Source organism: Limanda limanda, chromosome 8, assembly GCF_963576545.1.
Source record: "Limanda limanda chromosome 8, fLimLim1.1, whole genome shotgun sequence".
In the NCBI taxonomy this organism is placed as follows: Eukaryota; Metazoa; Chordata; class Actinopteri; order Pleuronectiformes; family Pleuronectidae; genus Limanda; species Limanda limanda.
The window spans coordinates 14,814,949-14,839,826 of NC_083643.1; the positions used below are offsets into that span (position 1 = coordinate 14,814,949).

Here is a 24,878-nt window from a genome sequence, read left to right on the forward strand (position 1 = left end):
AAAAATTCAAAACTGAAAACAGTCTTCCTCTCGAAAAGGCATTTGATAATCACCCCGACTCTTCCCTGTTTCCCAAACCTTCACTATTATTCCTATTTTGTTTTTCCTGCTGTTTGTCTGATGGGGATGGATCAGTATCAGAAGATTTTATCATTACGCTTCCTCACATATAAATCACAGCAGTATTTCGACTCTGACCTAACTCCCTTCCATCTCTTCGTGACAACTTCCTCGATCACCTCGTCATCTCTTCTAATGAAAATACACGTTTGACAGAAATAAATAATATCTGAAGGCAACGTTCATCCACTGCGACAACTTCTCCAGCTCCTGTAAAGAGTACGGTTCAAAATCCTTCAGTTCTTTAGTTTCAGTTTAAATTTTTTTCCTTTATGTTATTTGAAAAAATAAAAATACCTGAAATGACTTGAAATAAAATAAAAAAAATATGCAAAAAAAATATGTCCCCTGGTTTTGTAGAAAAAAGGAAAGAAAAAAAAACGGATAAAAGAGGCGAAACAAGTAGGTGGTGGTTGGGTGTTGAGGAGGGGAGTAACTTAAAGTGGAGGAGGGGGAGAGAGAGACGCTGGCCTGGTGTTAGCAGGAGTGGTCCAAGCTGTATGTCTGCAGGAGGACCATGGGAGAAGCAGGGTTCATGGTTGGGACGAAGCCGCCCTCCTCCATCCCTCCGGGGTCCTAACCGTCTTCTCAGACCCCCGAACGGGCTTACGAACGCTACGACCTCACCCTCAATTGTTAATGAGCAACCCGCCCACCCAGCGGAGCTTGCAGGCAAACCACCGCCTGAGGGGACAAAAATATTCGTAATGGAACTGCTCAAACTCGGGGGTCTTGCGGATTTCACGTAAAAATGCTACGTCAAGGTCTGACTCGGTGAGGATGATGAGGAGGAGGAGCAAGACAAAGAGGAGTCCAATGGTCACAAGCAGCAAACGGAGGACACTTAAGACAAACTTATTCACCTGTTCCACCTCGGTGAGGGTCGAGTCCCCCCCTGCACCCTCCTGTGCGGATTTACCGTCCGCACCAAAATCACCCCCATCCCCGCGCTTGGCTTTGCCCGCCTCTGACTCCCTCTCCTCTTCGATGCTGCAGGGTGCCCCGTTGATCTGGCGCGAGACCGACGGGTCCGTGCTGTGCTCGGCCACCGGGGTGGGCAGGACGCTGTCGGAGGGGCTGTAGGCCTCGTCCGAGATCACCGACGTGCCGTCACTGCGATCCGTGGCCTGGCTCCGGGAGCGCGGCATGAAGGAGTCACAGTGGGACACTGAACGCACCGGTGTGGAGTGGGCACTGTCACGCAAGGACTCCAGACCTTGGGGAAGTGTTTAGAGAGGAAGAGGAGAGGGGAAACAGAGAGGAAGAAAGACATATTAATGCATATTTTAGAGCATGAAAAACACAAGATCTTGTAGATCAGGTTCCAAACAGCAGAGACGTCTTTTCAGCCGTTTGTCCACAGACACACTCTGAAGAGCTGACACCTGATCATGTCCCCAGAGTTAAGCAGACTGGGAGTGTGCTGAATCTTCATGACACAAATTATACAGGAAGTAAGGATCTTTCTCAACAGTCCCAGAGTGAAGAATATCTCAAAAGTATATTTGAGGAAAATATCAAGTGACTAGAGCGTGCACCCTGATAAGATGTTCAACATCCTTTTCACCAAAGAGCCTGAGCCCTAATCTCTCGGCAAGTCGAAGAGGTCTCAGTCCATCAGTGTTGCTAGTTAGAGTTTTCCACATGTCCTCTTCAGGCCAATGTTATTTATGTTTTGCATTAGAGTATCTTTTCAGTTATAATTGCTGCTGTGTCTTCCTCCTCTTGTGTTGCTATTACTATTTAATTATTGTAAACACTGTTGTTCTAAAATGAAAATTGCTGATGTCAAGAGATTTTTCCATGTGCATGATTTGGTTTAAAAGCTCATATGAGGACGCTTGATAGTGTTAACGGAGCCTCGCTGCCATCAAATATAAATACAAACCACAAGGATTATTCTTAGACTAAAGGATGAGTTTACATATTTTAAAATCCATCACCAGACATGAGTCTCATGCTCATTTGTACATTTAAAACCTTTTTGTTTTCACTGGATGAGAAGATAAACATATACAGAGCAAACTCAAAGCAAGAGACAAAGGACTATTTCAGCTAAAGTAAATGTAATCTGATATTGTTAGGAAGGAAAATTTAGGTTTAAATGTTTATAAATGTATAAATGATAGTACATGGAAGTAAACACATTAAAAATCAAGTAATATGTTTAAACTGATCCAAAATATGTAAAAATTCAATATCTCCATAAAAAGGTAGAGCAGTATCTTCATTATCTGAATATTAAAGGGAATCAGTCGCCACTTTAGTAGAAGAGGTACCATCTGAGTCAGTTGACTGTTGGTTTTACATATTGATGAACTCTCCCTATAAACAGTCAACAAGGCATCAAAGCATTCCCAAAATACAGCGCTGTTACTGTACAACTGCACTCTTCATTCTGAAGGGCAAGTCCCAGCACATGAGAGCCGCTCTACAGTGAGTGTACATGTCAGAGGAGATGAGCCTTTGCTGACGATATCACATTCTCCCCAACGTCAAAGCAGCAACATTACACCTTCACTATAAAGAGACTCGTCAAAATCCAGCTTTTGATGAGGAGGCAAATCACTAAAGGGATATTTAAAAAAAAAAAATTGGAATAAATCAGCACAGATTGTGTCCAGAGTGTAAAGCCTCTACTGTCAAGTGAAAAGGAGGCATAAAGGTTGAGTGAGTGTCAGCAGCCATCTTTACTCAGTGTTGTTCTGCCGCAGTGAGGCAGCAAACAGAACATTTTTATAGCCTATGTTTTGAAAACCTATAAATTCATACACAACATAAACACACACCATTTGAAAAACCATTTACTGGTTGGAATCAAACGTTGCTGCTACTCTCGACAGACTCCCTCCCTCACTGCCAACATCAGTGTGAGTCAGAGACTGATTTAAAACAGAGGGAGGCGAGCGGCACCATGTGGAAAACACGTCCGGCCGCCTCAGAGTCCATGATGAGTTTACCTGCAGGTTGGCTGGGCTGAACACAGGGCAGCGGAGTGCCAGGGGGAGGGGTGACGCTGGCCGACTCCCGCTGCCCCATCAGGGCCGGGTACAGGGGCAGGACGCCCAGGGCCTTGCCCAGCATGCGAGGCCCCAGGCTCAGCACGCGAACTTGTACATCCCGGTAGCAGTGGTTGATCATACGCAGGTGGACGTTCACCCGGGTGGTGATGCGGATCAGACACTTCACCATGGCTGCAGCAGTCACGTGTGTTTATCCTAGTGTTACGGTCCCCTGTCCCGGAGTCCAGGCCACAGTCTGCAGACTGACTGCCTCGGTAGCGGAGAGCGGAGCGGAGTGTGAGGTGAAACAGTGGGAGTTCTGCAGCAGTGCTACAATCACCAGCATTGGTCTGGCCTGGTTTTGACCCCACCCAGACTACAGACATACATGGAATAGAAGGCTCAGGCTATATTGAGCTGGGGTATTAATACCAGTGTAAGACACCGGGTCAGCACACACCGGGGGTGAGAAGCTGTCATGGCTGAACCCACAGCAAAAGACCCTGAATCCGTACAGTACAGCTCTATTGTAGACCTGGGGGACCATGGGGGACGGTCCCACAGACAGAGGCACTGACGCCAACTGCTCTGGACCAGGACCCTGCAGGGGGCTGTGTTGTAAGTGACTTGAGCTGCTCCTGAATCTGTACAACTCTCACCAACACTTGTGGAAACTCACACAAACAAACACACAGCTCTGGAAGCCTGCATCGAAGTGGAGCAGCCTGAGTGACGCACACACCTGCGACCAATGGTGAAGGCATTAAGTGAGCCAGATGGCTCCAGTTACAGCTTGTGTGTGTGTGTGTGTGTGTGTGTGTGTGTGTGTGTGTGTGTGTGTGTGTGTGTGTGTGTGTGTGTGTGTGCATACGGGTGTTTTCTCAAGAAGGAGAAGGGACTTAACCTCCTGATCCACGGGAAATAAGATGTCAAACAGTGACACAATACAACGCAATACAACTTTATAAATACCTAAGGCAATTTGGTTAATGCCATGTTATAATAAATGTATTAATAATTTAATAAAATAATATATATTCCACATGGCATTTTAGAGTAAGTGTTTGTTTTTTCGTTCATTCATGTGTCAAGCTCTAGGTGGAACACAGAGTTGTCCTTCAACGCTTCGTTCACCCCGGCGGATTCCTTCTGTGCTGGTTGGTTGAGCACCTGAGGAGGTCAAGACGCTGCCCGAGAGGGAGAATGTGGAACTGGATGTGGAGAACATGGCTTGTGTCCCTCATAATGTCCTCACGGGCCTCAGCCCTGAACCCTTCATAAAGAGAGGACAGGAACACTCCAGTGATTTTGGTGCAGGTGCTCTGCTCAGTTTTTGACATTGAGGGACAGAAACCAGCAGATGAAGGAGAAAGACAAAATGCTCTTGATGAACATGCTGTAGAATGTTTGTAAGATGGGCTGAATGATTTCAGTTTTGTGAAGACGTTGTGCCTTTGATGTGCTTTGTTGTTTGTGGATTTTTTGCTCGAACTTCCCTGTGTTATCAAAGAGGGGAGTGAAGAATGTATACTGGTCCACAACATCCTCCTCCTCACCGTGGGTTACTGCTGCAGTAACATACTATTTACGAGATTATCTGAAAAGGGCGATAACAAGTGCCTCTTGTGTAGCAATGTGAAAGACTTGTTTCATTGGATGAGGTTGACATGGAAACAACAGTATACTGACTGTACGGGTTCTAAAGGACAAATTAACATCTTGTAAAAGCTACCCCCCCCCCACACACACACACACACTGACAGCCACCATGAGATTTATTGCTTGCTCAAGCGTGAGGTATGAGCTTACCCTCCATGATAGATATGTGCACAGCTCTCCGACGCGTGCGCGGCACACTGGTGAGGCGAGGCCCGTGGGTGATGGATGGACAACTCCTGCTGGGCACGAGGCCAGCCCTGCAGAGACAAACACACACACATACATGCAACAAAACGTCAGCGCACAGAGAAAACCACCCCCGAGTGGAGGTAAGTCAAACTGTAGTGAGTAGGTGCTGCTGATATCAAGACACCTGCGGTAGCTTGGTGCCAAAAGGAGGAAAATGCAACAGAAATCGAATGGAGAGTTCTCTGACCTCTCTGGACTCTACCTGTGTATTTCTGGAGGTTCACGTTTGATTTTGGCACTCTGCTCCATCACCTCTTTAGCCACTCGTCCACTGTTATAAAGCACAGAGACGATGCTCAGGATGAGTTTCACACACACACACACACACACACACACACACACACACACACACACACACACACACACACACACACACACACACACACACACACACACACACACACACACACACACACACACACACACACACACACACACACACACACACACACACTGACATAACCAGACAACTTGCTGTCCCCCAATGCCATGCCCCATCACTGTAGTGGATGAATACAGTGCTTGAGCATCATGACAGAATTACCCAGTGACACACACACAGACACACGCAAACACATGCAAATACATACTTGTAGGCAAAAATATCAAAACAATGAACAATGACTTGCTCTTTGACAGTAAACTCAACATTTAACTGACTCGGCTGGTGATGTCAGTTCATTTGCATGAATACTACCAGATATTTTCAAGTTTAAGTTTGGCTGAATATAAATATTTCCTTTCAAAGGGGCAGTTCAACAAAACTAGAAATATTTTCCCAGTAGTCATTTTCCTTTTAGCTATGCACACTACTTTTTACATCTAGCGGCCTATGCAATGCAGATGAAGTCTAGATTTGAGCTGTTTCTGTTACAATAAATATATGTTATGATATAAGTATATTATATTTACTATTATAAAAAACATTATAAAAGAAATTAAAGAATAAGTATAAATAAATATCTTCTGAGATTTTGAGATTTACACTTTATGCCTTTATTCGGTTTTAAATAGCTCATCTGTAAATCTAAAAAAGTATACACCGCCCTTGATTAAAGGTTGCAGCAAAAATGTCAAATCTAAACACTATATATACCACTTAGGGTGGTTGAGAAAATATGTTACGTTTGAGTCCCCTTCATTCTGTCCTCTATCTTGTGAGGTGTCAGTTCTATCCACTGGGCATACGTAGGCTGAGGTTGAAGCACAGAAGGCCAGGAGGTCAGATCCTCTGGGAACACCTCCCTCTGCACTTCCAGCTGGGGGATGTTTCTGTCCTCCCCTCCCTGTCATCAGTCACACCACCTCTGTCGTGTACTCTACCTGTAACGGAAACGGCTGCCCTTGAAGAACAGGTTGCTGCTCGACACCGTCCGAACCTGACTGGACTTCTCAAGCCTGGATAAAAAAGAAAAGACAAGCAAACTTAGTTGTATTGAAATGAGAAAAATGGGAAGAAAACATCTAGAATGAAAATAGACTACTTCCCAGTCATTCTTGTAAGAATATTCTCCTAATACAATCACACTGCTGTGCGTCAATACTCTACAATCTAGAATGTCACTCAGTAGAGAGGCTTTCTCTGCCAAGGTCCAACAGTCCCCTTGAATAAAATCAAGCTGCACCAAATTTCTCGTCCAAATCAGTTCCCTAAATATGCCAACATTAATTTTTCATCAAGAGCCATGAATTATTCTCTGAGAAGTCAACAAAAAGTGAAAACAAATTGTGGATCCATCACCTGGTCCAGATCCGCACCATAATTTTCACATCCCACACCCCAAGTAGTTTTTGTGTAATCTTGCTTACAAACAAACAAATGTAAAGTTAATTATATTTCTAAAACAAAGAGGAAAATAGCATTTAAAAAACCCTGCTATTAAATAACTCATATCCCCTCTCTGTACTATAGGCTCTGCATCTGCTCCATACAGTATTCAATATGTTTATATTGTGATAGTAAGTGATACATTAATAATTGATGCTTTATGTTCCTTTCAAACGATGCGTGCGTCTCCTGAAACCCACGATCACAAGTCCTCTCTCTTTCTCTCTGTCGTCCCCCAGACTCCTTCTTACAGCGAGATCTTAATAACTGGAAGGTTTATAAAAATCTTTTATCAGTCTGCCACTTCACAGTCATCGAAAGGTCACATCGCATTAGCTCCATCAGTTCCTGTGCTAAGCTCTGACCTTGTGATGCCTCCCTCTCTCCATCTGCCAACCCCCACACACACCCTTCATCACCTGGGCTGTCATTACCTCACCACTCCCACCCCGTGTACTCACACTGTACTCACACTGCTTGTGCTTTTTTTTATCACCTTTCCTGAGCTAGGGGTGAGCAGAGGGGGAGCCAGGCTATTATTCATGGCTGACACAGGGGAGCTGTATCTCAGGAGGAGCGGTGAAGTGCCTGCAGTCTCGTGCCACGGCACTCTAGCTCGCTAAAGGTCAGCGGCGGCTCGCACCACATTTTCCCGCTGACAAATAACTCTGAGTGAAGAAGGGCCTTTAAGGACGCAGAGGCACCTTGGCTGTAACCCGCCCGACCGCGGCACTCGAGGCAACTAAATCACGGCCGTAAGCAGAGAAAGAGAAACAGTGGAATTCAATAAAGACGATGTGTGGACTCACTTGTAGAAAGCTTGGTGCTCCACTCCGCATTTCCAAAGGTGCTTGCATGCCTCCGGAGTGGGTGCGAAGTATGTCAGGATGATCTGTTTGTCCTGCACGTTGAAAATATGAGAGCGTACAGGAAAATATAATAAACAGAGGCAGAAAAATCCCACATCATTAGAACTTAGAGTCTTATCTGCACATCCAACAATCCAAGCTCTCACCTCCTTCTGGTTTGCATGTATGTGGAACGTCTTGCCCTCGAACTTCAGTTTGGTCACCTCGTCCCTGTCCGGGGGAAGGAGCAACGGTTAAACATGCAGCGAGTGGAAACAGAGAGCCGCAGCCTCTTTAAATATTCATGACAACCACTTTGGGATCACGTAAACAACCACGGACCTCAACATTAGGCTGACAAAACACATAATGATAATATTCCCTGCAGACGGGGAACGTAGAATGGGAGAAACCTGAGCGCCGCCGAAGGCTAAACAAACAAAGGCCTAAGAAATACAGCAAACACAGTACGTCTGTCGTCCTTATGTAACTGTAACCTTCTCAGTTAAAAGCGAACTGACAGAAAAACATTACATCTACATTTTCAGTTCGGAAATCAAGCTTCTTGCTGAATTCAAATCAGTGTTTACTGAGAGTTCAGGCTCGTATACATCAAACTATTGTCTTGAAGTATCTCTGTTAATCTACTGGCGGTAATTAGCCATATGTGCACACATTTCTCCCCGGCTCTTGTCACAGGTAGAGGCAGATGGCAGAGCTTTGTTAACTGTGACTGTGCAACCAGCTGTAGAGCACATGCTGTTTCAACACCCTGCATACAGAGCACAAATGTCAGATCAGGTATACATCCAGCAGCGCTCAATTTGTCTATTCACATCCTGCAAAGACTTGAGGCATAAGAGGAAGTTGCATATTTCGCTCACCATTTGAGAAAATGGACTTGCTTGTTTCCCTGAAGCACCACAAAACCAAACGGCGTGAAGGCGAGGAACGCCGGGTTCCCAGACACGTCCTGGAAATCCCCAAAAAACAAGTGAAGCAAGAGTCAGACGTATGTTTTAGCATGTACTGCACTTCACATCCAGTAAGAACATTTGAAGTTTAACAGAAATGAGTGTGAGATGTGTAAATATTGAACAGCGGCGCTTGTGAGACCTTGCACGGATGCGGATCAACACCATATGTCTCCAGCATCTGGGCTTTCTGCAGGAAGTTCCGCTCTGATGTTTCAGGTGACTGTCCACTGAGGGAGAGCAACAACACAACACAACACAACATCTGTGTCAGGGTTAAACTCAAACAGATACGATTTCAGAGACACACACACACACATTTAATCTCAAGTAACATGTCACGATAATTTAGAATAGACTAAGAGAGGCAGACAGACGTTATGACAAAACAAATCAGACTATTAACAATAAATAAATCAAAGAACATATAGGAAGATATTCAATTCAAAAAGAACGTTTTGTTTGTCTCAACTTTAACAATGTGCAGTAACTCTTCATAGAGCAGCAGTGTTGACTTGGTGGTGAGGAGGAAATTGACCACTAGTGGGCAGCAGAGTCTCATGCTGATTATCATTCTGCCTCCAAAGCATCAGAACTGGACTTGGTGCTTGAGAGCAAAGAAAAGACAAGCTCCCTTGTTCATGAACAGAGGGTCACTATGTTACACCTTTATGCTGAGTGATGGTTGAGCAGTCCTTGGGAGCAAACCCCGTGGTGGGTTGCTGGGGGGAACTCTTAGGGGGTGGGAGGACGAGGAAGGGGGGGCGCTGGGATTTATGTATCTGTCACTTTTGCAATGGTTGCAATACATTTTAGTCATGGTCATGGTGCCTTTGAAAAAAATGCACTATACAAATAATCTTGGCTTGACTTGCCTTCACTTTTCTCTACAACTGCTCATTCCAAAACCTTTCACACTTCTTGCCTCGGATATAAAGCTGTCAAGTTCGATCAGATGAGCTGTAGTCGAGAAAATCGAGGGGGAAACAAAAGATCTGGATTTCTCTAAATATTATTTGGATAAGAAACTTATTTTAGTGACAATAGGAATAATTTTAAATGAGTTACAAGGATCAGGGTGAGAGAAACGCTTCATAAGCTCACCTACTGTCACTGAGTGTTTGTGTCCTGCTCTATCTGATCTCGTTCAGCATCGTGCTCTGCTGCTCTCCCAGTTCAAACCAAGGTCATGACCCAACACAGGTAAGTCTGTGACTCTCAGTGTGTTATCCAAGTGGACGGTGGAGAAGATTTTTTCTTGTATCTGCTCAAATAACCGACAGTGATCGGCTTGGACCAACCCAACAGAACCTCATTACTGCAGGTAATTACATAAATGCCAAAAGCCTGGCTTTTTGTTCTGCAGGTATGTGGAGACAGAGAGAGATTGATGGTGACCCTCACATCAGCTCCGTCTTGTGTAGGTCTGCGATCCGGCGCTCCAGCTTCTCCGAGTGTTTGGGGAAAAAGTGGAATTTGGAGCTGTAACCTTCAGGATGTTTCCCGGGGTCATAGTTACCGATCTCAGCTGGAGGACGGAACGGAGAGAAAAAGACATTAAAAGCAGATAAAAGTTAAAGCTGATGTCATAATGATTTTTTTGGGGTCTTTTCGGTGCCTCTGCCAGTGGAGATGGGCTGAACAAGCCAAAGATTATTTGTGTTCCCTTCATGCCACACTGCACTGCCTCGAATGACCCTGAAGCAGATTTTCTCCCTGGAAGGAGGAGCTGACCAAGCAGCCCATCTTTAATTCATCAGCCCCTCCTCCAGACGCCCTGCCTCCCCTCAAACACTGTGCTCTGTGTGATGTTCGCAGAGCCACCACTCCTTGTGTGTGTTGTATTTGCTTAGGTCTATATTTGTGTGCTTGCGTGTGAGCGTGTGTGTGTGCGTGTGTGTGTGTGTGTGTGTGTGTGTGTGTGTGGTGGGAGGAAGATGATAAGATGCCAGATAACAGCTTCAAAAGATTTTCTCACCGAGCAGGATTTCTTGCTTATTAAGCGCAAACAAGCCATTGAGCCAATAATCATGCAAAGTACAGAATAACCTTTTACTTTGTACCAGTTTCAGAGTCAGTATCAGTGTGAACAATCACACCCAATGATGCATTCCATATTTCTTTTCTTATAGCATGAAAAATGTAAACCACTGCAGGAATATACCCTTTGATCAGTATTGTAGATTGGCCTCGTATCACCTAATTCAGCTTCTTTCCACATACAAATTGATTTGCTTGACTGTGTTTATCGGCACGGTAACTACAAGGCACGAGTGGTGGTCAGAGCAGAGAGTGGTGTACATCATTTCCATCTGTCCCCTTCAATTACCTTGAAGGATGTGTGCAGCAAGCATGGCCGCATCCGAGGTTTTACAAAGGAGCCGACCATGGTAGAGGTCTCTCTTGATTTGCAGGAAGACAAGATATCTACAAGGGGAGAGGACAAACATCACGTAAGACAGTCTGACGGGTCTGTACTCAGACGTTACTCAGACATACTCATACATTTCGGTTACATTTCTCAGTGATGAGACCCAGAATGAATAAAGCAATAAGAAAAAGATAGAGCAGGAAACAACAAATCTGATAAACCTCAAAGACTGTGGAGTCCACGTTCCCCGTGGGGGGGCGGCAGGGTTTGAATATTTCTTTTTGATTCTACTGCAATGAGGGTTTTGTTCGGGGGGGAAATAAGGGTAGGAAGGCCCCGAGGGAAGAGCTGCTACTGACGCTGTGCTTCTCTTAAAGCCTCCAGCCTAGTTTCCAACCCATCCAACCAATCACCCCTCTGAGACAGCAGCCGAAGCAAACGGCAGAGCGGTGATGATAATAATGATCAGTCATTATTATCATATTATTATTATTACTATTGCTGGAGGGGAGGACATTGGGGTTATTGAAAGCCACCTTTACTCAACCCGTAACAGGAAGTCAACGTTCATCTCCCTCTGGGCCATTTCCACAAAAGCTAATAACACGTCCTATATGGAGCCATTGCATTAAAGAGCTGCTTACATTTCCTGTGTTGCTCTGCAGTGGGTTCAACCAACCCATTTGATGGCGTGGTGATAAATTAGTTATAATTCAACAGTCATTTCAGCGTTCTGATGGCTGTTAATGGTTTGACTGCATTAAAAGTCTATACTACAGTAATAAGAGCTCATAGCTGATCAGCGGTTGAAGTGGTTCCTTGATTTTCCTCAGAGCATAGAGAGCATTCGAACAATATTCAACAGAAATATTTCAAAGAAAACGTGTAAATGTGTAAAATGTAAAAAAAATAGAATTACCAGCCGGTGTTTGTATGCCTCCATCAACCAGTGAACTGTTTTTATTCTTTATGAGGTCACTGTGACCTTTGACCCCTAAAATGTAACCAGTTATTCCTTAAATCAAAGTAACAAGTCATACAAATTTGAAGAAATTCCTTAAAGGCCGATTTGAGATATGTTCAAGAGGCCAGAAACACATTGAGTGAGGCCACGGTGACCTTTGACCTTTGACCATGCAAAACTAATCAGCCATCTTCAAGTCAGAGTGAACATTTGTACCAAATTTAAAGAAATTCCCTGGAGGTGTTTCTGAACTGTTGCGTTCACAAGACCAAAAACATATTTTTTGTGATATTGACTAACAAATTAGAATCAGTTCGTTCTTACGTTAAAGGAACAGAGGATTCCCTCTAAGTGATTCTGAGGTATCATGTTCACAAGGTTGCAGCGTTTTTGACCTTTTACCACCTCAATTTTAATCAGTGAAAATTGAAAATATTTAGATTTAGATTTAGGGAAATTCCCTGAAGATGCTCTTGAGATATTGTGATCATGAATGGGACAGATGGGCCACCCCAGAACCTAATGCCTTCAGGCTAGTGGCAGGCGCAGGTGTGGAGACATAATAAAAGGAGAGATGGCCGAGTTCCATTTAGCTGCACCATCACATTGACTGGGAAACTTAATGTCTTTAGCAGTTTTTGTCCTATTTTGGTGCGTACATAACAACACATAAACATAAAAATAATAGTAATACAATTCTTATATGGCATTTAATCCCAAACCAACATGATAGCACAGGAGCACTCACTGCCTGAGCCCCATATGTGACTGATTACCCTGCCCCTCCTTCTGTGGTCTCCACCTCTCTCCACTCTCATCATCATGTTGTATCACTCCCACCTCTGCCTCCCCCACTCCAGCCTTTTATTCTCCCTCCTCTTCCTCGCCACTCACAATCAGCGCCCTTTGCCCCCCATCTCCTCCTGTCGGTCCTGTTCATTACGTGCCCTCTACATGTGGTGTACATTACATGTCATTACACTTCAGAGACAGAGAGGACCCCCCACTGTCCCCTCAGTCACTGATGCATAAATCAGAAAATTGGGCATGCACTCATTCACCAGCTGACTACTCTCAGCATTATCTTCAGGCAGAGTAAATTCATAGCTCTTTGCTGGTGTGGTCGCTTTTACCTGAATATTATAACGGGGGTCTTATTTCAGAGTTAGTGAGATGAAAGAAATCTGAGCATTTAAACACAAAAACCTAACATGTTGTTGCCTTTGACGTTTTACTCATTATATTCTGGAGACCAACCTGCTAGCGAAGGCTTTGACATCCCTCATGTTTCACAGCTCCTTGTGCAAACTGTGTAATATTTATCATCATGTTTGAGACAGTTAAGTACTCTTTAATTATGAAGACCCATAAATAATGTTTTAGAAAGAGACATGTTTGCTCAGGCTACATTTTTTAGGGCACAATCTGTTCCAGAGAAAAACTAGAATGGCTCTTAGTATAGCGCATACCTCTGCAAAGGCCCAGTTTGCTTGTATTTAATCAAGCTACACCAAATTTCATACAATCAAATAAACCACTTCCTTAGATGTTCCTGCTTTTTTCATCTAGATCCATGAATTAACTCCTGAGAAATCAGAGAAAACACCAAAGAATCAAAAGAAAGCACAGATGCTCTTCACAGGTCTGATGACAAATGACGACAGTCTCTTCATGAACAAACTGACTTTTCTTTAGCGTAAAAGTGAATCAAAGGTAAAAATGTATCGGTAAGAGAAAGAAAAAGAGCCTTTATCAGCTCATTTGAAGTCAGTGAAACAACAGGACGTCATACCGAGTGATCTCCTCCTTCAGAGCAGCGGGATTAGGAGGGTAGAACTTGAGTCTCAGACACATGGTGAACGGAGGCTGAGCTGCAAGAAACAAACACCAAACATTTAAGTCACAGATCAAACCCTCAGCGGGAGACAGAGGAAGAAAGAACAACCATTCAAAGGCAAATCTTTTCTCGTGAACTTTTCTATTAAGGAATAAAGAACGATTTTATAGGGGCAGCAACTTGTCTGTCTTGATCAGTCGTCTGCTATTTGTATTCTTGTTTTCCATGTTAGAAAATGTTTTTTTTAAATCCACAGTAAAACTAATGGATTTTAATATCATGTCTATCTATTGCCAATATCATTCGAGACCTCATGTTAAGGAATACGAATTCAATGGTCTATTTCCAAGATTAATATAAAATAAAAATCAATTTTAAAAATACTTACATTTCATTTGCTTTGCAATAGATTTTGTGACCTCCAACCAGTGCTGCATTCAAAAGAAAAACAGAAATGACAATAATGAAATGTCATCAAAGAGAAATCCTCCAATTTACATGTCAAATCCCTCACCTGACACTTTAAATATCGGCTGCATTCGGTTGTTACCACTGACAGTTTTGTGGGGAGACCTGTTCATGCTGAGTGCTGCAAAATGTTAAAGCTGCTTTGAATATGAAAACTGGATTTTGTAATACAATCAAAGATTCCAGGCAAATATATATTCAAACAGCTTGTTGCAAGTCTCTTGAGTCAATGTCAAAACAGGGAGGCTGATTCAAAATACAGGTTGCGACTAAACACCAAGCTCCTGCTGCTGCTGCCTTCCTCTGCAGCCAGATTCACCATCTTCACTCTCCCTCCCCGGGAGCGTATTTCTCCCTGCATCACTCTACCGGGTTACCTTTCCACCAACCCAACCCACCCACAGCAACAACCACCAAAATAGTCCTTCTGAGTGACGTTATGGGAAATGCAGCATCCTCGGGACTTGGTTCTTGTCTGCAGGACATCAACATGATCTGCAAACATGTGAATACTTCATGAATCAAGCAGTGCTCCGACATGCCTCGCAGCGGCCGAGGCTGATGGAACAACCGTCACTCGGAGAGGCGGCGTGAATAAGAGAAGATGGGGAACACAACTTTTCACTCTGGTCCCACAGTCTCACGCTCATTGTTCAACTCAATCAGATATGATCCATTTTTAAAGAATATCCAAGCATCTTTATATGGTTCGAGCCAAACAATCGCATTCATGTGGAGTCGCTCTGAGTTTCCCTTGAACCACTTATTAAACGCGGGATATAATAAGGTTAATGCAGCAGATTCAGTATTGTATAAAATATTATAACGTTTTATAACACAAATAGGAACTGCGTTATTTGTATTGAGCCTAACTGCTGTTCAATAAAGCACACTTCAATATCTATTGTATGGTTTAAAGCTAGGGTTGTCAATTCTGGAAAAGCTAGCAAAAGCAGGCTGCACTTTGAAAAAATGCAACCTATACATCGCACTATTGGTCATCTCGTCAAAGCTTTGCCCCCAAAAAACACAGGAACACTTAGAGACTCTGCTTCAACAGTGAACGTTTCTCCAGCTGGAGAGTGCAGCAATACGCAGTGAGAGCAAAGGCAGGTAGGTCATTTACTGACAGACAATAATTTCAATTCTTTCTTGTCCTGTCCGCGTGGTATTGATTTTGGACTCGAGACAGCAAAAACTATTAATTAATTTCATTTTAAACTATTAATTTAAACTAGACACAACAAATTCCCCAGTACACTACCTTTAATTATGCTCCTGGAATAAATGTCAATACAATTTAAAGCAGTGGTGAGTCAGATGGTGGCATATGGAGCTGGATGATTTTGTGTACTTTTGATTTTGTTTCGATTTTTTTGGTGGGGGAATAGATAAGACTTTTAAAAATACATTATTAAGAAATGTATAAATGATATAAATGCACACAAACCGCCTCCGCCTTGCTCACACATACTGCAGCGTAGACACGTACCCGCTGCTTGTCCGGATCCACATATCTGATGCCAAAATAGTCTTTCTCCAGCAAGTTGAGGTGGTGGCAGATGAGGTCAAGCAGATACTGTCCCTTTGCGTCACGCTGCAACAGAAGAGAGGAGAAGCAGGAATTTAGAAAGCACGACAAAAAACAACATTTGCGTGTGTGGCCAAAAAAAGATCCAACAAAGAAATGGGCAATGTCCTAAATTTCAACATGATAAATAATTCCTGCCGGCAGAGTGTGCTTGAGATTTTTTTTAAAACCCTGCCACAGATATCTCAGATTCATCCAATATAAATACACAAGAGCCAGAGCCATCTGAAGAGTCTGGAATAAACCCCATCCTCAGATAAAAGTAGAGCTCAAAGAGAGGATGGAATAAATATGCTCACATCTCACTGGGGTTTTGCTGAAACTCTGTATTTCTGTAACTCACGAGGAAGCTTCCACCTCACGACACAGTATTTCGAAACAGAGAGAAACCTGGGCATCGTCCACTGAGACAGATACACATCTATATCTGAGAGCATCCTCAACACTGTACTACTGAATAACACAGCTGAACATCCTGGCTCCAGAAAATCGGGATCAAAATGGAAAATATTTTTTGTAGTAATCCAACAGTGAAAGAAAATTCTGTCTGAAACATCCCACAGAGGTCCCTCCTGCCAACAGACGACAGGATAGAGACACAAATGAAAAGTTGCTCTTCAACTAAATCTGTTTCTCCCCTTCTATATGAGTTTTATAGACCTGACAGATGCAGGTATAATTTACGTATGGAGATTAAAGGTAATGGTTGCAATTGAATGATTTACCGCAGTGAGTCCAAATGAGCAAATAGTGACAGAGGATCCACATTGGAAATCAGTGTCGTCACTGTGAAGAGTTAGAAACAAGAGTGAGCTCTCGTTGTATGATTATATCTAAAAACTCAAAATGCAAATATTATATTTTTTTACTAATTAAATTCACAGAACTGGTTACTATAAACTGACATGTTTTTTGGGAGGTTTCACTCCTCAAAATGGTTTTATTTAAAAGTGTAAATCTCTACTGTCTGTGACATTTAAGCATCCTGGAGAGAATAAAATGTGATGAAGGTAGAAAGCGGGAGAGAGGAAGACAGCAAACATTAATCACCGGGCCCCAGTCACTGTCACCCCACGCCACGGAGATGTCATGCCAAGATGACATATCACACACTGCTCTCAATGGGGATTTTGGTCTTTTTTTTTTTGAACAGCACGAAAGGCTCAATCAGCGCCGACAGTTCACAAACGCCCTGAAGTCACACTGCTCATTGGGAGGCAACTGACAAAGCATCGTTGTATTCCATGAAAATAGTATTGTTCATTTTGACATACATTTGTAAATATATAGACCATAGATTATATAATTATCATCAGCTTTTTTGGACCTTTTTTTGCTTTTGTTTTTGATGTTTATGATTTAATCGATGAATATAGTGCAGCATTATAAAGAGCCGCATATATTTCCTCTGGACTCGGTGGACACCAAAACAGAGGTAATAGAATTATAAATATAGGAATTATGTCCATAATGAGTGCAGAAAAAGCAATTCCTGTTAAGCCTGTGTGCTCTTGGCCAATCAGGATTGAGCATGTAGCATAGTCGGAATGCAGGCTCCTGATTGGAGGGGGGTTAAGTTTGCCAGCAGGAAGTCAAAGCGGGAACGCTGGCCTGTTTTTGCCGGCTGTGCTGTTCCGCGTTATAATTCTGAGAGTCTGCTACCAGCGAGTGTTGCTGTGCAGTTGTGACCTGGTAAATGAACGATAATAAAGTGAACCACATCTTCCATCTGGTCTCGGCACTTATTCCCTGTAGCCACAAAACGTCTCTGGCTTAAGCAGGTTAAAGATGGGAACTCTCATGTCCAGTTGACATTGGTAACAGAAACCTTTAGGAATACAGTTTTAACTTCTTGTTTTCTGATATTTTCTGAAATCCGGAAACATTGCTAATTTTAGATTTTTAATTATAGTACTTTTAATAAATTATACACATTTAATAAATCTGTGTTACACTGCCTACATGAACTTGTTAAATGGTTAACTCTTATGGACAAAGGCCTGGACATGTTCCTCAAAATAATAAGGTATTAAAATGTCAAAGCAGCATCCAGCTCTCAATGACAAGCTGGCTGCAGCCTGACCGGCCGCTGAGGTCTCAACCCCCATAATGACTCATGAGGAGGTCGCTCCTCCTTCCCCGCTCCCTCCCTCGCTCCCTCTGCTCATCTGCCCTGTGAAGGCAGTGAAAGTGTCAGCAGCAGCACTCTCCTCCATGTCATTACTCTGTCCGCAGATAAAAGGCCCTTCATTAGGACAAAGGACTGTCGACACCGGGCTTGTCACCTAACTGACGGGACTCTTGTGACCGAATGCCAATACGAGCTTTGCTACTGGATATAACTGACCTTTTTGTAGCGAGACACGGGGGCATCACCGGTGCTCGCCACTGTCAGTTTAAAATACCTCTCTTGTTGTAGCATTACTAACCAATCCGATAACCAAGACACATGATAAAATGGAGAAGCTAGGGTCTCTGTGGCGTGAGAGAAGACACACGTTTGTATTTGTAGGGTCCAAAAACATATACACACAAAAATAAAGGAACCTTTCTGAGTGAATGTTAAAACTGTAGATTCCATGATGATTATTTCATAAGATTGTTCAAGTAAACAGGTTTTTAATTATTTTCGTCATAAGAGAAAACCTTGTTTACATAATCACATAATCAGGACAGGCAATCAATAAAACTTGATTACCCTAGCTGGATATCTAGAGAAAGCCATGTACTGAAAGATGTAAACATGTAAGGTTATAGGCATGTAAATATTCATGTTGATTCTGTTTGTCTGCACTTAAAATACAGAAATAGCACAATAAAGGCAAAGGAACATAAATATTTGTAAGTGTAAAGTAAAGCATGACTCATCTTTTGTTTTAATCACTCGGCAGAGAAACCTGCTATCAGGAGCGGCTGTAGGAAGCAACAAAGCCGCACAAATAAAGAAAAAATGCTTTCTGTATGGAAAGGACACACCGAGTTAGAAAGGACATCTGTTCTTTTGTTGCATGGAAAGAGCAAGTTTGTTAGTATTCAACAGCTCTCCCTCCCTCCTCCCTCCTCCCTCCCTCTTTTCTCGCTCTTTGTTTCCCCCCCAACTCCGTCTCAGCCCCACATTGAGCACAGCTGCATTATCCTCCAACCAGACTTTCTAATTATGAGATCGAGGTGATTGCACGAGAGAAAGGATGTCTTGAAATTTCTAATTTATACTAATGAACCCTTTCCTCGTCTGAATTGGAATCTCAATATAGCTCTGCAGGAGCCTCAACAGATTTACTAAAGGTTGTGTTGGTTTTACCTGTGTTGGAAAGAGTTTGAAAACAGCCAAGTGACCTGGTGTCACAGTATTTATCCTCCTGTGTTGTATTTGTTGATTCAATCCTCCAGTGATTTTGTTTTCTATCACCTTCCTATCACAAAAATAGGTATACGGCACAAGCAGGGGGATTTGGAGTGAGAACCCTACAAAATCTTGCCCGTAAAGTCCTGCTGTCAAAATGAAAGACCATGCTCTTGAATATAGATTGGAAAAAAGAAACTCCGTACAAAAACCTAATTCATAAAATGTGAGAAAACAATAGAATAAATTGTTATGTGGATGGACTTCAGTGGAAAGTCACCGACAGCAAAATGTCCCGGTTATTTAAATGTTTTTGACAAATGTCATAATCATGTATTTGCAAATGATTTGTCGTCTTTGCTTGAAATAGTTTCTAACCACCTCAGTAAATCTAAATGCTGCTACTAATGTTTGATTGGTTCCACTCATGATTGAATTCAGTGACACTTCCTGGTATGTTCCCAAAAGGAAAAGTGTATCTGACTCTATTATAAGATTCCTGATAATAATCTGATGGACATCTAAGAAAAGACACAAAACATCTTTCTGATGGGTCTCTAACTGAAAACAGCACATTCTTATTTCCTTAAGTGCCCCCAGTCTACAATGGGCACTTTCCTTTCAGATGAATCATTAAAATGGTCTCTATGTCAACGCAGGGGCACAGACCATTAATAAAAGATTGTATCACTTTATAGTGAGAGGAGTGGAAACATGATGTCGACGACTGTGTGTGTGACTGTGTGCGTGCGACTGTTTGTGTGAGCAGTGAGAGCAGTGGTGTAACGCTGAAGGAACCAGGAGCCCTGAGGTGATTTATTTGGTTTCACAAGCAGATTTCTGTCCTTTGTCCCAGGAGGCTGAGCGATCGGCTGGTTAAAGTGTCAGATTGATTCTGTTACCTGAACGAGAGGCAAAGAGCTCGAGTCCTGACCCGGCCACTTCAGCGGAGACCCAGAGATACACAAAGACCAACCAACTTCCTATTATATGAAGCTCTCTTTCCAGTTTTTAACACTGTGGAATCAAGTCTGTTTCTATAAATACACAATATGAAACCCTGGTCTGGTTATAAGGATGGACAACGAGTCTCTATTTCCTCCCACAATCCGGAAATAAAGCCGAAATAACCCGGATACTAAGGCTGACATCTTGCACCAGTGACGTCATTTGAATCCAAAATATCTGGGATAGAGTCACAGTCAATCATTACGTTAACTCTCCGACGACATAGCATAAACCTACTTGAGCCAATGAACAAACATCATTCTGATGAGAACGAAGGAATATGACAGAAACTATCTTCGAGAAAAATCTATTCGACTTGTACTTTTATGATGTAATTTGTCCCATCTGCTTACAGGAGGCAGGTTTATGACATATAGTTCAGCCAGCCACCAGGGAGCATTTCAAGATATTGTCCATCTTTATATAAATCCTAGAACCTCGGTGCTTGCTTGGCTGTTGTCTAGTGGTCCTTTTAGTTTGATTCATGTCCCTTTAAATAACAAGGAGGAAACCTGGTTAATGATCTATACTGCAGCTAGCCACCAGGAGGCAATCAAGACGATTTGGCTTCACTTTTTGGGAGCTGTCATGTCAAGTGCTCACATAAGCTGCTAGTTAGCTGCCAAACAGGTGTGTAAATAGAGTCTATGTATTTACAATAATTGTAGCTGTCATTCATGTATCTTATTACTACATTAGGCATTGTGGTACACGTAGGGCACTGGCAATAATATTAACTTACACTTGATTCTTAATACCAAATTCATTATCACGGGTATCTACGACCAAACTTCTGGTACCATGACATCCTGAGTTTACTCTGACCAGGTGGAGTAAAAGTGGGTCATCAAAACACTAAAGAGGACCTGAGGAGTGGCCCCAGACATGTGAGGAATCAAGAGAATAGGTGAAACAAAAGAGAGCTGCTGAAAGCGAGTGATATGGATAAAGCTTGATTAAAGAAGACTCTATGAGAGAGGAATGTTCCACTCAGTTAAATGCCAAGGCGTCTCCTCATGACCTCTGAAAAATGATTCATAATTGATATGTTGAGCTGTAACCCTGCTCGGCACCGTTGGCAGGGCTCTCAACAAATCAGCATAATTTGACCAGTGTTATCGCAAATAAAAGCAGAGAAAGAATTGATTTTGCAAAATGAGGCCAACTTGTGTCTTTTAGTCTAATTCCTCGAGCGAGATAGGAACACTCTTATAATTTGGGAGCGGGGTTTATCTTTAATTCATTCAATATGCGATAAGAGGATAGAAAGCATAATACCCTTATGGGAGTTTGGTGGATGGCTTTGTCTCCTCGTGCTTTAGGAAACAGGTTGCAGAGTAATTACAGGAAGGAAAAATGGGAAATTAGTCTCATTAATAGTGATAATTATAAAACTGTGTGATGAAATCATGAAAAACTGCAAAAACACAAGCTGTTGCACAGGATGTGACATTAATGGTGGCAGCAGTATGCCTCCGGGGAGCTTTTAATGCATTTTTCTAAACATTGTTCAAGCTAGCAGATGTAACAGCTCCGATATGTCCCACAGCTCAATGTGTCTACGGTACAAATCACGATAGTAACAGGAGTTAATGATTTACTAAAGTTACAGCAGCAGATTCAAATGATTTTTTTGGATCCAAACCTGTATGCAACTCAAGAAACACAATCTGCAGTGGGTTAACAATAGACTGTATATACTGCCGATATGGACGACAGCTTCAAAGGTGAAGCCAAAACACCTAACCGCCCCCTGGTGGCTATCTTCAGTGTATGTCGCACACACAAATCGTCAAATACATTTTTCTCAAAGAAGCCTTCTGCATTTGAGGTTTTAGTGTGCTATCATTCTGTAATTAGCACTAAACACAATGTACAGGCTGACAGGATTGTTCTTCTTTTTTCCCAACAACCATCAGTTGTTCAAAACATTTTCTTGAAGATTACAAATGTGAACCTGCAGGTGGCAGCACAGGGAGCACGAGGTGAATAACATGGTTTTGAGACATCTTTGTCAAATTCCAGCTGAATATGGTTGTCGTTCATTGGTTGCACTTAATCCTGTGATTGCTCTGTGTGTCACTCAGCCTTCACTGTGATTCATGAATAAATGTTGCAGAACACTACATCGATACTTCAGGGTCACTGACAGGATGTAACCTCACCACCTGAAAGGTTGTCCTAGATGTGACAAAAGAGAGTTTGTGACATGAAACTAAATGATTCTTGGTCTTCCTGCAGGCGCAAGGAAACAAACCCGTTACTTAATGGTTATTTTTTCTGAGTCATTACTCCTTTAACCCACCACTGAGGGATTTTACTGCAGCTGATAGTTTTCCTGTCACATCTCTCAGCTGCACATACATACTCATCATTGTGGGTACAATTGTTTCAAAATATACCACCACGAACAAGAATATCACACAAAAAATGCAGTAGTTACCCACCTGAATACTTATTGAAATCATTAAATCTTACTCCTTATTCTCCACGTCTCTGGTTAGAAAATATATTCCTAGTGAGCTTGGAATTGCTCCCTGTCTGCACAGCAGTAAGGTTTTCTTGCTAAAAAGTGTGACAAATACCCCCAACACAAATTGAGCGGCACAATTGGTGTCATGCTTGGGATTAGCATACAAACAATACTTCATTTCTTTGGCATTTGCACAGCTCTGGTGGTGATGCACCGGTTCTATCTCCCCCGCTGTAGTGAAAAGCTGACGGGCTACAAAATCAGCGTCGCTAATTTAGACCGTTTCAGCCCCTCAGACCTGCCATAAATTCTCTAGCAATGTAAACTGCTACGTGAAATGAGGACGGTGCAGACTCACAGCATGAAATATCATCTGAACCACGCATACATATTTAAGCTGCTGGCATAAACTCATTCATAAATTGGCCAATGTCTGTTGCTACCTCTGATCAGGGGGTTATGTGGTCACCCTTGTGCCTTTATTTGTTGGCTGGTTTGTGTATTTGTTGGCAGGGTAACAAAGATAACAGAAAAACAGCTATCACAAAACTTACTGAAAGTTTCAGTGCAGATTCGGATCCAGTAATTTTTTATCACTTTCTTTGATAAAGTGAGAGAGGACATTTTCCCCCCATGAAAATAAATCAGGTGGATTTACAGGATTGATGAGTGTGTGAAATTTGGTGCAAGTTGATTGAATTTACGGAGACTGTTGGGCCGGAGGAATGTGCTCTGCAGAATGCTCCTAGTCTATCAGTGCAACAGCCATAAACACTGCACTATAGGATTTCTTGGAAAAGGCAGCTGTTGGTGCCTCTGAGCTTTTAGACTTTTCATCCATTTCATAGACTGCGTTTAATAACATTAGGGCTTAACAGGAGATATTCCCAAGTGCGTTCATTGTGAGAACTTATTGTTAAATTCTGCACTGCATGGTCTACTAGTTGGGCTCAGGCTATAAGGCCCTGGGCTTCTTCTTTTATTTATTTATTTTTTTAAATAATGAGGCGACCTCCATTGTCATCGGGCTCTTTGCCAAAACTAAACCCCCCCCTGTCAGGCAAAGGCAGCTGGAACTTACCATGCAGCCTTCACCATTGGCCCTTTATTTCAAGCGTGTCGTCTTAAAAATACACGTGGAAATCAGGGTCTAATTGCTCCTCTACCCGGCACCTTCTACTTGGTACGATTATAAGTGAAACTGCGCTGATAATGTGTGAGACGCAAAATCTGACTGTTCACTAACTTGGAGTCATTTACTGACACTTTTACATTAGACTCCTGTTCATCACACTTAAAAGTTTGCCTCACAGAATCTGCAGACGCAAACAAAACAGACATTTATAGCATTGTGTGCCTCCTTCCACATACTGCTGCTGTCAGAGCTTTAATAAAAAGGACGACTGCCCAAGATAGAAGGCAGAAAGAAAATAGGATTTTCTGAAAAAACAGATACTCTGAGATACTCCTTTTACTGTCAACTGTAATTTCCCCTCGGAATTCCTGGTCTTTTTCTACTATTATTGAGGAGGGATAATTCCCAGCTGGAGCCTCTGCTAATTATGTCAAGTGGGCTGATTGAATGTGAAGTCGCAAGAGAAAACATCAGTTGAGATTGGTCTTTTTGTCATTTTACATTACCTACATCTAACATAACTCAATTCAGTCGAATCGCATCTTCATGGTACAACTATTGCATCTTGAATATTAGATCATGAAAGAGAATTACTACTATTCCCAGTAGTTTGCACACACCGAGCTTTGTGTTGTGTTTACACCTGTGAAGGATAGTTTTACACTTCAGTCTAAGTCGGGCTGCAGTGAAGAATCAGCCTCAGGGCTCCATCGATGGAGAGCTTTGTTTCTCAGATTCACTCCTCCTCCTCCGTCACATTCAGTTCGTCAAATGTGAGACCATCTAGTCCAGAACAGTGAACTCATCTAACAGCGTACGACCAGTGTGACTTGAGAAGTGATGACAGGCACGTCGCCCAGTCTGGTGGGGTTAGTTAGATCAGAGCATGATGAGGGTGATCTGACACCTGTATGGTTAGCATGTCTACGGCATCAAGTCCCCGGTTCGACTCCGGACCAGCCAGACCAATCATTTCACTACTCTCTCACTCCATTTCATGCCTCTCCA

At 42.7% G+C, this 24,878-nt stretch overlaps 1 protein-coding gene across 1 annotated transcript in view; it reads right to left on the reverse strand.

The window, feature by feature from the left end:
• Positions 1-749: 749 nt before the first annotated feature.
• Positions 750-24,878, reverse strand: part of LOC133009472 (FERM domain-containing protein 5) — a 54,619-nt gene continuing 30,490 nt past the window's right edge. The window contains exons 2-14 of the mRNA XM_061076985.1: positions 15,813-15,917; positions 14,241-14,283; positions 13,808-13,886; positions 11,010-11,107; positions 10,085-10,208; positions 8,823-8,910; positions 8,591-8,679; positions 7,874-7,937; positions 7,668-7,759; positions 6,354-6,428; positions 5,233-5,301; positions 4,932-5,038; positions 750-1,336 (exon numbers count right to left, since the gene is read on the reverse strand). Of these exons, the coding sequence (XP_060932968.1) occupies positions 750-1,336; positions 4,932-5,038; positions 5,233-5,301; positions 6,354-6,428; positions 7,668-7,759; positions 7,874-7,937; positions 8,591-8,679; positions 8,823-8,910; positions 10,085-10,208; positions 11,010-11,107; positions 13,808-13,886; positions 14,241-14,283; positions 15,813-15,917 (1,620 nt within the window). The remainder of the gene's footprint in view (positions 1,337-4,931; positions 5,039-5,232; positions 5,302-6,353; positions 6,429-7,667; positions 7,760-7,873; positions 7,938-8,590; positions 8,680-8,822; positions 8,911-10,084; positions 10,209-11,009; positions 11,108-13,807; positions 13,887-14,240; positions 14,284-15,812; positions 15,918-24,878) is intronic.